This window comes from Nelusetta ayraudi, unplaced genomic scaffold (genome assembly GCF_046127955.1).
Source record: "Nelusetta ayraudi isolate G7.1 ecotype Tasmania unplaced genomic scaffold, CSIRO-AGI_Nayr_v1 ptg000011l, whole genome shotgun sequence".
Lineage (NCBI taxonomy): Eukaryota > Metazoa > Chordata > Actinopteri > Tetraodontiformes > Monacanthidae > Nelusetta > Nelusetta ayraudi.
Genome location: NW_027466061.1, coordinates 612501 through 625000, shown reverse-complemented (window position 1 = coordinate 625000; position 12500 = coordinate 612501). Strand labels below are relative to the sequence as shown.

Genomic DNA, 12500 nt, shown 5'->3' with positions numbered 1-12500 from the left:
TGGAAGCAGAAGGGGAGGCAGAGGACACGAGGACAACAGCGTCAGTGGCATTGGTGGCGGCAGCAGGGCGGTGACATGTCTACAGGTCGACAGTTGGTGGCGCCGTCGTCACCAGTGTGAACCTACGTCGTTCTCCGAGGTGCCACACATGTTGCAGCACTTGCACTCGATGCACTGCCAGCGGTAAGTCTTCACCGCCGCCATCATGACGGGGGTGAACTGCAGGCAGGACGGGTGGCCTGGTGGGGAGTTATTAGAGATCAGCGGTGGAACATGAACGTGAATTAGCCAAACAAACAAAATGAAAAACAATCCCCGGTCTGACCTGAGCGGCCGCAGTCGGAGCAGGACACCAGCTCCTCTGACTGGCCCGTCTTGTGGTTGGTTTTGGAGTCTCCCAGGCAGAAGTCGCAGTAGTTGTTGGGTAATGCGATGCCATCCGGGCCTTTCTTTGGAGCTGAGGAGGGAGGAGAGGAAAAATCAAATCAAATCATGACTCAGACAACACATCCCAGTCTGAGTCAGTCTCAGTGTCAGAGCAGTGATTACATTTTAAAGATCGTGTAAGTAACTATATGGAATCCTTTATTATATTACACCGCAGTATTTGCACTCATTATTATTACTACTACAATGCTACCACTACTACAACTATTATTACAATACTGATGTTATTATTACTTTTATTATTACTATTGATGATATTATATATTATAATGGTACAGTATCACTTTTTTGGCATTCCATTGTTTGCAACTAATTATGATATCCACAGATTATCCACTTTTTAAATCTTTTTAACTTTGCATTTTCGTATTTTTGTAAAACTTTACTCTACTTTTTAAATTCTCTTTTTTTTTTACACCTTTATTCCTTGCGTTCAAAATCACGTCGGCTTCTGCCACACCAACATTTCACTGCCATGTAAACATGACGTGACAAATAAAAAAAATCTTTTGAATCTTCTGAAATCTTTGAACTCTTTTGAGCAGATGTCTCACTCTTGGGCTCGTCGGCGGGCGGCGGCGGTGGCGCCTCGTTCATCTCCAGCTCCTCCTTGTCCTCGCCCTCCTCCTCGGCCAGGTGTGAGTGGGCGTAGTGGTAGCTCAGGCCTGGCCGGTTCTTGTAGCGCTTCCCGCAGGCTGGCCACAAAAAAGACAAAAACACAACGTGACTGTGTGTGTGTGTGTGTGTGTGTGTGTGTGTGTGTGTGTGTGTGTGAGATGCTGTGAGGGGATGGGGGGGGGGTAGAGGGCGGAAGGGAAGAAGTGGGGGGGAGGGGGGGGGGTGTGCTTCAGTGCTTTTTTTTTTTTTTTTTTTAAAACTATTTATTAAAAAAAAGAAAAGCCTCAGTTGAAACGAAAAAAAAATATTTTCTCTAAATCTATATCTAAGCTGTTTTGATTGGGTTGTGGGGATTTTAAATTACATGTATTTATAGGGGAAATGGTGGGAATTTATTTTGCAGAACACACAATTCAATTCAATAATTCCCATAAATCTGTTAACCAGACATGACAGTAAAGTGGCTGCCGTTTTTATCATGCAAACTCCTGATGAAGAATGAAAAATGTGAGTCCTGAGACTCCACCACTGGTCCCAAAGGCCACACAAAGACTTTCCTCCTATTCTGGACACGATTACGTCTCTGGGATCTCCTTCCTGCTCTAGCCGCACCATTACTGGTGGGCGGGGCTTCAGGGGCGACGAGGACGCAACATTTCCAAAGCGAAGACGAAGCGGATGGCGAGCAGATAACACTGCTGCGCGCCGCTTCAACTCACCACCAACCGCTAAAAACAAAGAAAAAAAAAAAAGCCACACTGGTGCGACTCCCACGCAACTTCACAGCTCGGCAAGTCGACGCTGCGCCACTGCACATTTTCACTTCTTCAAATGGAAAAGGTGCCTCGGGAGTCTGACAGCGTCCTGCTCGCGGTGGCTGAAACGCTGAAACGCTGCTTAGTGGAGCTGCTCCACGAGCAAACACACCTTCCGACTAAACGACCACAACAGAGCAAAGACTAAAGTCAACAAAAGCACCACCTTCTGTCTAAAGCAGGGCTGGCAAACTGTTGGACTGGTGGGCCAAAGAGGCTTCTGTAGATGAAACAAGGAGGGGCCGGAGCAGGAGCAGATGGATGGAATGTTTTGGTGAGCCACCTCATAGAAGGAAAATATATATTATGGGATACGTTGAAAACGTGCTTTAATGTCAACTGTATTTAGCTCTTTATTGAAATGACTGCGGAAAACATCCAGCTATTTTATGACTTCCTGACTATTAATATCATTTCTGCAAGTTCTGCAGGCCGCGTTAAAAAGCTTCTCTGGTCTAAACTGTTCACATGGCCCAAGCAGAGACACCAGTAGAGCCAATTAATCAGAATTTGTTTTGTGAAAGCAAATGATTTGCATAGAATTAATATTTCTCAACTCAAAGCTTCTCTGGGGTTTTTCTGTGAAGCCGGCGGGACTGCAGGCAGAACAACGGTGCCGCTGTGTGCGGCCGTTGTCACAGGGCGTGCATGAGGTTCGTCACGAGAGGGACAGAGCTCTGCTTCTTCTTCTTCTTCTTCTTTCACTTCCTCACTTTCTCCACCTTCAAAAAGGCCCACTTCACTTTCTTCAAATGACATCTAATAAAGGAGCCGTTGGCCGCCAAGGCACTTCACAGGTTCGCCATCAGAGCCCATCGAGCGAGATTTGCATGCTGCGGTGTTAAAAAAACAAAACAAAACAAAAAAACACTCCCTCCCCACCAAAAAGGTCAAACAGGCTCAAAACCAAAGCAGCTCTTCAAAAAGAAAAACCATAAAAAGCGCATGGAGTCTGGGATGAGACTTGACAGGGTGCGGAGGCGGTGGAGAGGGGTGGAAGCAGGCGGGTGTTACGGTGAGTCCGGTCACACACAAGAAGCAAGACACAAAAGGTGAGCGGGAGGTGAGGGCTGGACACCATTGACTGCTGTTTGAGGTCAACTTGTGGTGCAGATTAGAAGCATGGAGAAGCCTGGCTGCTCCCTAGCAGAGGGTGGGACAGTGTTGGGAGTCACTGGAGGACACCTTGTTGTGCTTCTCACGCCATCACACTTTACTGGTGGTGTTGAGGATTGAAATGAAAGAATTCTATGAGCACCATTTTTCCCCAGTTTGAACTTAAATCAAAGGTTGCTTGACTCGTCTGAGGTTTTCCAATGAAACATATTTTCACTTCTCAGTTTCTCTCTCTCAGGTGTTCGGAAGCGTCGAGTCCCTCCTTGCATAAAACTAGAGTGCATATTTCCATGCAAGATACAATTGGTTCTTCTCTTTGCTAGTGTCCAAAATGATCTGCACCAGCGAATGTAATGAAACAGTGCGTTTGAAGACAGACTTGTTTGGACATGTTAGGAATCAATTTAACAGCAGTGAAAAAAAGCAATTAAATAAATCTACAGTGCGCCATCATAAATAAATGAATGCATGGGAAAGACACATTTTTTTTGGAGCTGGTTTAAAAAGAAATGTGCTGATGGAACCACTTGTGAACCATAAGAAGGTGAACACACACAGCAAGTGTACTCAAACGCAGACAAAAACCAAAATGGAACACAAAAAAAAACAAAAACAGGCATTGAAGACAAATAAGACGGGGTGGGGAGGTAGAAGGGAGTGAAGCAAGAAGAAATGAGAAGTATACCTCTTTCAGAAGGTTTTGAAATATGCTTTTGTTTGATAGTGTCTGAAAGAGAGATAAAGAGAGGAGAGGAGAGGGCACAGACAGACAGACAGAGGTTCAGAGAGAGATTCAGAGAGAGGTGGGCTACGACTGACGGTGGGGGGGGGGTCAGTCGGCCAGCAACTGCAGCCCCAAGTGAAGAGAAATGCTTCACAGAGAGAGAGAGAGAGAGAGAGAGGAAGAAACACATTAAGCAGTACAGATACACAACAACCTGACAACAACCAAGAAGAGGTGGACGAAATGACCCCCACACACACACACACCACACCACACCACACCACACACGCACACGCACACGCACACGCACACACACACACACGCACGCACGCACGCACACACACACACGCACACACACACACGCACACACACACACACACACAGCCTGCTGACTGGCCTCAAAGTCAAAGAAATGAAGTCCAGCACAATGACAGAGAGAAAACAAACCAAGGCAGAAAGAAGGAAAACTGTCAAACTTGGGCGTCAGGTGGAGCAGCGTTTCTCAACTGGTGGGTCGCAGAACTGTTTTGATTGGGTTGCAGCTTCATGGCCGGTTTCTTTATTTTTTTTTTTTAAAGGGATATATATATATCCCTTTAAAAAAAGAGGGAGAGAGGGAGAGAGAGAGAGAGAGAAATAGATAGATAGATAGATAGATAGCGATAGACGTTATGATAAAAAAAGTGGCCTTGTGTTTTTAGTTTTGTGGAATAAATCTGATCGCTGTGGAATTAACTTATGTCCCGACTCCATAATCAGGAAAAAAAAGTGTGTCCTGAGTCTCCGCCAGTTGAGAAGCACTGAGGCAGAGGGACAAGAGACTGACAAGATTGTTCATCAAGAGAAACAGTGTGGAAAATGAAAGAGAAGGTGGTTCACAATGAGGGCAGAAGCCAAATATTGCCTGATCATAACACAGATGCTAGAGCTATTGGTGCTTGACTGAACCCCTGGGTCACATGACCGCCCCCCGCCCCCCCGACCAACCCCTCAGTCGAGGACTCACTGTCGCAGGCATACGGCTTGTCCCGGTCCTCCAGTGCCGCCGTGTCCGGCTTCTTCCTGGTGCTGCCCACTCCTCGACCCTGTGGGTAGAGAGTCAAGCGGCCTTCCGTTAACCCATGTCAGCAAAACTCTGATGCCGGCCCTCGAGCCATTCAGGCTTCAGTGCTGAGGTTTCTTTTCTTCTTCTTACACCAATACTTTTCCCTAGTGTTTTGAATTTAAAGGTCCGCTGTGTAAACATTTGGCTTGATTTATGATTTCGTATTGGTAAAAGCTTAACATACTGCGTATAAATACATGAATTAAAGTGTATATTTGCTGTACACGCTGGACCTTCAACTTTGCTGTGTTTTGCATCTCATTTCTTCCACTTTCTTTCTACACTCACAGGCAACACGTATCTTTTGAACACTGCTTTGAAATAAAAATGTTCTCATTACTGCAGGTGGTAAAAATGTTGTTGCATTCTACGGGTGTATTTCAACAAGACATTTTGTTCCGCTGGGTCCAATGGGCCTTTTCATTTGTAATTTCAACATCCAACAATTTTAAAATGAAAAGAAAAAAAAACACCTCCACACGTCAGTCAGTCAGAACCAACAGGCTGGGACGGACACACAAGGGCACCGCCGGTCACACTGATACCAACCTTCCCTTTGCCCTTGCCTCTTCTCTTGGGCGTGTCTTCCTCGTAGTCTTCGTCATCCAGGTCGTCCAGGAAGTCGTCGGGCTCCAGGATTCTCTGTTAACGAGGCGGTGACCCAGTGAGGACAAAAGAAAGCCAAGAACTCCGCAACCTCAGAACTCTTTGTAGAAACGTGTGGTGCAAAATCAAACCGTGAAATAAGCCGACTTGATGTGCAATTGAGTTCTCAATGTGCAATAACGGTTTACACCCTGTTATTTATTTGTACACTGCACGATTCTTATTTTATACTTTTCCTATTTTTCTTATTTTTGTTTAATCTTATTGTATTTCCACATTCTTCAAAACACCAGGCCGGAGTAGCACCTCCAACTTCTTTCTATGCTCTTCTAACAATGACAATAAAGGCTTCTGATTCTGATTCTGATTCTCAACTCAAAAGAGCTGCCGGGGATGCTGCACCTTTCTGATGCGAGTGGCGGGGTTGAGGCCGCCGGTGTAGTCGCTCTGGTTTGAATCCTCCTCAGAGCCTCGCAGGTCGGCGCCGCCGCCGCCGCTTCGTTTCTCCGTGGAGTCGCCCTTGAGCAAGGCCTCCAGGCTGCTGCCATCGGCCGACAGCAGGGCCTCCTTCTTCAGGCCCGCGTCCAGCTCTGCCAAGGAAACACGAGGCACGCGCAGGTTCAGCAAACAGGCGTGCGGTACTTCCTTTCTATTTTTCTCCCTCCTGTCGAAAGACAGAGGAGCCGCCGCGGGATTGGACGAGGCCGTCACCTGACTTGACGGGAGGAAAAACGAGGCACGCGTCCTCCGGTGGGTGAGATCGCCGTTTCTTCCTCCACCTTCTGGAGGGGTAGGTGTAGAGCTGCCCTGGAGCCACGCCTGAGGGGTGCGACAACACCGAGGACACCCATTTTAATACAGAAGAAGAAGAGGAAGAAGAGGAAGAAGAAGAAGAGGAAGAAGAAGAGGAAGAAGACGAAGAAGAAGAAGACGAAAAAGACGAAGAATTCCATTTGCAGTTGTTTCCTCAAAGTGGTATTTGTCTGGCAATTTAGGGGCATGCTTGTTTTCAATTCCACTGAACTTGCTGGAGGGTTTGAGTGCACTTTGTGCTTTTTTTTTCTTGCTCTTATTGGATTCTGACTATTAATTCCTGCAAAATGAACGGCTATAGAGAGGAATCTCACAAAAATGCTGCGAAACTGGAGGAAATTATTTTTTAACAAATTCAACTAATCAGTGTGTGTGTGTGTGTGTCTCTCTCTCTCTCTCTCTCACCTGGTCCCCTGTGTCTCTTCTCCATCCAGATGTAGCAGTTGCTCTGGGCAACACCCGTTTGAGAGTCGAGGAACGGCATCCGGACGCTCCTCTCAGCGCACAGCCTGGCGTTGTAGTTGTGACACTGCTCCATGGCATCTCTGTAGTACTGCTCTCCCAGCCTGGCAGTGCACAGAGAGGAAGGAAGACAGAAGAGGAAGGAGGCAAAAAATAAAAATGGGGAGGTGCAGGTGATTGGTACTCTGTGACTACACAGCAAGCAAATAATAGGAGTTGCTGCTCCCTTCAAAACTGCAGTCTGTATATCCATGTTTTTTGTATCTACAATAACATCAATGAAGATGAGCTCCTCTGATATGAGCATCACTGGAAGTTACTTCATGACAGCGCCATCAATGCGAGGCCACTACTCAAATTCATTTCTAGTTTTGATTTCTGCTGTTAATCGCGCCAACTCCACCAATTAGAGACAAGTGTGCTGCAATGGGCAGTTCTGGGATCCGAACCTCTCTCCTGTCATCTATACGTTGCTATAGGTTGGTGACGTCACACCCAGCCAGCGGTTTGCTCCTTCCCCAGAGAACGTGTCACCGCAGGTTGGTCTCCCAACCATGCGGATGGTAAAGAAGGACGCTAACACGTCATTTTAGTAACTTTATCTATGGTTTGGCATAGAATTCGATAGAGGTATATAACACGAGAACCTTCGGTAATAATGTGATAATATCTCATATTATCACATTTGTCAACACGCATCAAAGAGCATGTTTGCTCTTTGACGTCACTCACGACTACAAAAGTTTCACCACAAAGCGACGTTACGACTCCAAACGCCTGCACAATAACCGAAATAGCGTCAACCAAGAACAACATTTGAATTACGCCAGCACAACTCGGTGACTGACAACTTTTAAAATGAAGTTCCAAAGAAAGACTCTAGAAGACACAGTCACGGGAAGGAAGGTGGTGGAATAAATGATGCGACCGCACTCGGGCTGCTCTTTAAGGGGTTTTTGTTTGTTTGTTTGTTTTTGTTTTGTTTTTATCTCGCGCCAGTTGAACAGTCAGTACACACAGACATCCAGAATGCGTTACCAACGTTCGCGTCACGTCTAATTAGCTTAGCGTGAACGCCTAGCCAGGTTAGCACCGCGGCTGCCGCTTTAGGGGCGAAGGGGGGGAAAGGACACGAAAAACCCAAACCGTCGCACGTCCGGTTGCTACGTTCCACGGTGTTATTGGAGCGCGTTGCTAAGAACACGGACGAGTGATGATTCACGCTCGGAGGAGGGGGGGGACGGCAGCCTGTGAGCCTGTCTGCCTGCCTGCCTGCCTGGTAACTTCAAGTGTTCTTATTTCCAGGATGTGAACACACGACGGTGCGACTGACTGACTGCTGCTACCTGACATTTTCACTAAGTGACTGTTAAATTGTCCACCGAGCGAGCCGGAAGACAGCCGGCAGAGTGTTATTGAAACTACACGGCGGATACGTAGCGACCGCCGGGTCGGGTGTGTCAGCTGGCTCCGTCTAAGGTTACAGGGAAAAGTCCAGTACTCACAGTTTGACAACATTCTCGACAACAGCTGCCATCTTGCCTTCTACACGGGGGAGGAAGTTGGGTAACGTGTGCCCTCTGGATGGACTTGTAGGCTGACAGCGCAAACGACGTCACGTTCCGCGCTTTGCGCCCCCTGGTGGCAGAACCGTGGCGGTGTAATTTTTATTTTTATTTTTATTTCATTTTTTAATTGAAAACAAAATGGGCTTTTTCATTTTGTTATCGGAAACATAAAATTTCACGCCAGAAATAGGCAGAATGCACACGGTTTAAAGTTAATGATTTTTACTTTCAATACTATGTTTTTACACTATTGTTAAACACGCTGAGCAACACGCCATTTTGACAAACCATTCGTTTGATCATATCATGGTGCCTTTGCGTTTATTTCACCTCCATCGTCGGTATTTGCCAGACATTGTGGCCACTGTGCCTGGTTTAAAATCTTCTTCTGAAAGCCATAAAATATCCCAATCTTGTATTTACGAGTTAGTCACAGGCAAATGTGCCAGAGAACGACAGATCGAAAGAAAAACTGATTGGTGGAAATGGTGAACAAGATAAAAGGAGAGGATAAAGGACCGATATTCTCTTAAAGACATAACAGGATCATAGCATTTTTTAAGAGTAATGAATGTAGGCTAGGAAGGCTGACCCAAGGGCCCCACGCTCTGCGTTGCTTACATGGGTATAGTATAGGAAAGGGAACTTCAAAAAAACAAGTCTGTTTTTCATTATACAATGCTTTGACCTCTTCCTGTGGAGATTTTCCCTCTTTCAGTGAGCGTGCACAAGTGAACCCAAGGTAATGTGAACACTGACTTTACTGGTTCCTCCCTCTTCCATGGAATTTTACAATGTAGACAGCTTAGAGGAGGCCGACGAGTGCCCCGTGTGCTACGAGAGTCTGTCGGGCCGAGACCGAACCCTGAGCTGCCAACACGTGTTCTGCCATGACTGTCTGGTCAAAACACTGCTCAGCATCAGCACCGATGGAAACCTCAGAGACAACATAATTTGCCCCATCTGCCAACACGCAACCTTTATTAAAAAACCAAAGGAGGAGCTGCACTCGTCCGGCCAGGACAAGAATCGAGGCGAACTGCAGATACTGGAGGTGCCTCTTTTGGGACCAGCGTCCAAGCAAGAAAGATCTCAGCGCTTCTCCAGGTGCTTGTCACAAAGAGCAGAGGACTGGATTGTCACCTGCCTCAGGAGGATTTCCTCACCGGTCTGCTGGAAGAAACCCATGGGCCACGCCTGCAGAGGATCTCAGCTCTTTGTTATAATGATGGAGCGCCCACCGGTGACTGAAGTGGATGAGCCCATCGTGGTGGTGGTCCAACCTCTGCACAGGCAAGGGTGCACGTACTGTGAAGTGACTGGACACTCAGCCGTTTTGCTGGGAGCATTTACTTTACTGATGGTCAGTTTGGCCATTTTGATTCTCGTACCTTTTATTTAGGGGAAGAAAAATTATACCCTTGTATAATAAGTTGGTAGGGGCCTTTTCTAAGGCATTCAGATGAATACAAAGCCCCACATCAAAGAAAGTGTGTGGATCCTCCAGAGAAACGTTCCCCTCAACAATTGGGGAGTGATTTGAGTGAATCTTTAAGACTGCGTTGTCGTATTTAATCCTGTGACATGTTCCAAGGTGTTAAAGTCATGACAAGACATCAGAAATTTGACCCCACAGGGCTCATGCAATATGTCACTAGGAGAAATGTGAAAGCACTATGCCTTTAAAAGCAGTAACACTGTTAGACAAATGCAGTGTTGCAACCTAAGATGAACTATTGAAAAGAAGTGGCCTGTTTGGGTTTAATTGTTCATCTTCTTGTCTTGTGCAACTAATAGAAATAATTTCAGAATCCTGTAAAAAAACTAAAATAATAAAAAAAAACTAAACGGAACAAAGACAGCAACAGTACCACATTCTGGATTAAACCAAGTTTTATTATTCCTAATATTAGATGTAGGTACACAAGTCAACAAACATTTTTCGATTTGTAATGAAAATGCTCCACAGCACACTGACATCGTGTGGAAGGGTCTGGTATTACAGACACGTACCTGAAAATGGACAGCAGTTATAGTTTTTGCAATAAGTTGCATTAGTAACAGTAGTAGTAATAGTAACAACAGTAGCAATAATGTCATAATAGCAATTAATAATAGTAGTGGTATTAACAACTCTGCGTCACAGAGGAAAAAGGACAGACATTCGTCAAAAATCGAGAGATGAAGGGAGGTGGACAGGCTGATTAAATGCTGCGAGACCATTGGATGAAAAAAAAGAAGAAAAAAAAACAAGCTCCCACTGCCTTCTAAGAAAACGGAAGCTCAAATTGTCACCAGTCCATGTTCACTCCTGTGTACTACTTCACAAATAAAACTTGTCCTTGTTCTTCATCAATTACCTCATTGTTTCTGAGTAGCCTCTTTTCTTTACTAAAGACCCATCTCTTTGACACCGATAATACAGACTTAACATGTCTCACCAGTACTCACCAGTACTGCGTTGCCAGTTTCAAAATATCCCATATTAAAAAAATAATAAAAATAATAAATACATTTCCAATGACCAAATGCGAGGGGGGGAGGGGTCTCACTGCAATCACAGTAGGTTACAGTATGTTTTGAATGCCAGTGTGTGTTGATGGAGAGAGAGAGAGAGTGAGCTTGTGTATCAAGTAAAATGAACTATTTTTGCTTCATGTGACCAATTTGGCCAAACTGATATGAATCGTTCACATTCAAATGAGCAGATAAGAAAAATACACTGTGAGACCTTCGAGCTCACCGGCTGGACTGAGGTACAGAGAACAGAGATTTGAGGTGGCCGCTGTTTGATTTATCTAACAATAACAATAAAAATAGTAATGATAGGAACAGCCTCCTCTGCTTGATGTTGTGCCTTATCTTGGAATGTCCTGCCTTGGCTCACATTTGTACGCAACAATCTTAATAAGTGTGCTCCTGAACTGCAGGCGTCTTCGGCCGTTCTTAGTTTGGAGCTGCCTCTCTCCCCCTGCCCCCCTCTCTCGCTCTCACACACACACACACACACACACACACACACACACACACACACACACACACACACACACACACACACACACACACACAGTCCCTTTGTGGGAGACAAGGCAGATGGAGTTTTGTACCAGTTGCTCCTCAAACGGCCTCGTCTTGATTCTGGAAGTGGGATAAATCAGTTGTACTTGTACTTTTTTTTTTGCTGTACTCGCCCCTTTTCTTCCTGCAGGTGGCTCTTTGATTTGAGCGACAGACAGTGACCCCTGGAGTAGACATCCATTTTGCATCTTGGGACTTTAAAAAAAGATAAGGCTAACCTTGTTTAATTAAAAAAACGGTGCCCAAACAGGTCTCCCCAGTCTTCCAGCTGTTTTGGGTCGACGGGACTGTTTTTGGTGCGACATTCCCGAGTGTCCAGGCATCTAACTTCCAGATTACTTCCAGGAATACATACATGACAAATGATTGTTTTCTTTTTGGTTGTTTGTTTGTTGTTTCTTATATTCAGCTTTCTTAGACAAATACCTCAACTTACATTGTTAGCCGGTAACTCTCCGTTTTGTTTGATTTTTGGCAGATGAGCAAAGGCAAATTATCGATTGGATTTTTTTTTTCATCAGTGACTTGATTGCCTGCCGACGACTGCTGTGTTACATTGCACACGCCCTTTATTCAGACACATGCAGTTTTACAGCAAAAGTTAAATTTACCACATCTTTTCTACTATGCTAATTCCACCGGATTGCCAAATTTGTTGCTATAATAGATGTCTGCGTATGTTGCGGATGGTAGTTGATGAAACACAACACGGACGCAACGCACGCGCGCAAAACATGGAAGTCATGCCACCATATATGCGTGGGCAAAAAAAATAAATAAATGAGCCCGGCTTAAAGATAGATGCAAATTTTTGCGGACTTCTGCTGCTGCCACTATTATTGGTTCCTATGGATTTACATTGTTACCTGCATATATAATTCCACTTGACATACATTAGGTCATCGCCACAGGGCACCACTAATTCAACAACATTATCATTATTATCGCGATGATTGATGATTACCCCCCCCACCCCCATCCCTCCTCCCGACCCCCAAAGCTTCCGTTTAGCGGCTGAACCGGAAGGCAGTGGCTCGGTGGACCTGCAGTTGGTTCCGGTAAAGGCTCAGTACAACCTGCACTGATCCCACCTCCACACCCACCACCCTCACCCTCACACTAAACCTGCCAACACAAGAGAGTGTGCT

At 45.6% G+C, this 12500-nt stretch overlaps 2 protein-coding genes across 7 annotated transcripts in view; both read right to left on the bottom strand.

The window, feature by feature from the left end:
* dpf2 (double PHD fingers 2) overlaps positions 1–8705 on the bottom strand; it is an 11261-nt gene extending 2556 nt beyond the window's left edge. Inside the window, exons 1-11 of one of the 3 annotated variants that reach the window (XM_076019854.1) lie at positions 8605–8705; positions 8212–8344; positions 6650–6810; positions 6143–6250; positions 5834–6021; positions 5375–5467; positions 4727–4805; positions 3682–3723; positions 1002–1142; positions 326–457; positions 127–239 (exon numbers count right to left, since the gene is read on the bottom strand). In XM_076019854.1, coding sequence (XP_075875969.1) covers positions 127–239; positions 326–457; positions 1002–1142; positions 3682–3723; positions 4727–4805; positions 5375–5467; positions 5834–6021; positions 6143–6250; positions 6650–6810; positions 8212–8243 — 1089 coding nt within the window. In that variant the 5' untranslated portion in view covers positions 8244–8344; positions 8605–8705. Of the gene's footprint in view, positions 1–126; positions 240–325; positions 458–1001; positions 1143–3681; positions 3724–4726; positions 4806–5374; positions 5468–5833; positions 6022–6142; positions 6251–6649; positions 6811–8211; positions 8451–8604 lie in introns of those variants that run through there. The other 2 variants (XM_076019853.1, XM_076019856.1) reach the window with 2 other exon arrangements.
* A 1444-nt stretch (positions 8706–10149) lies between these two features.
* The window catches only part of sptbn2 (spectrin, beta, non-erythrocytic 2), a 53386-nt gene continuing 51035 nt past the window's right edge, over positions 10150–12500 (bottom strand). For all 4 annotated transcript variants that reach the window (XM_076019848.1, XM_076019850.1, XM_076019849.1 and 1 more), the window contains one exon: positions 10150–12500. This exon is cut by the window's right edge and continues 1731 nt beyond it. The gene's annotated coding sequence lies outside the window, so the exon portion shown is untranslated.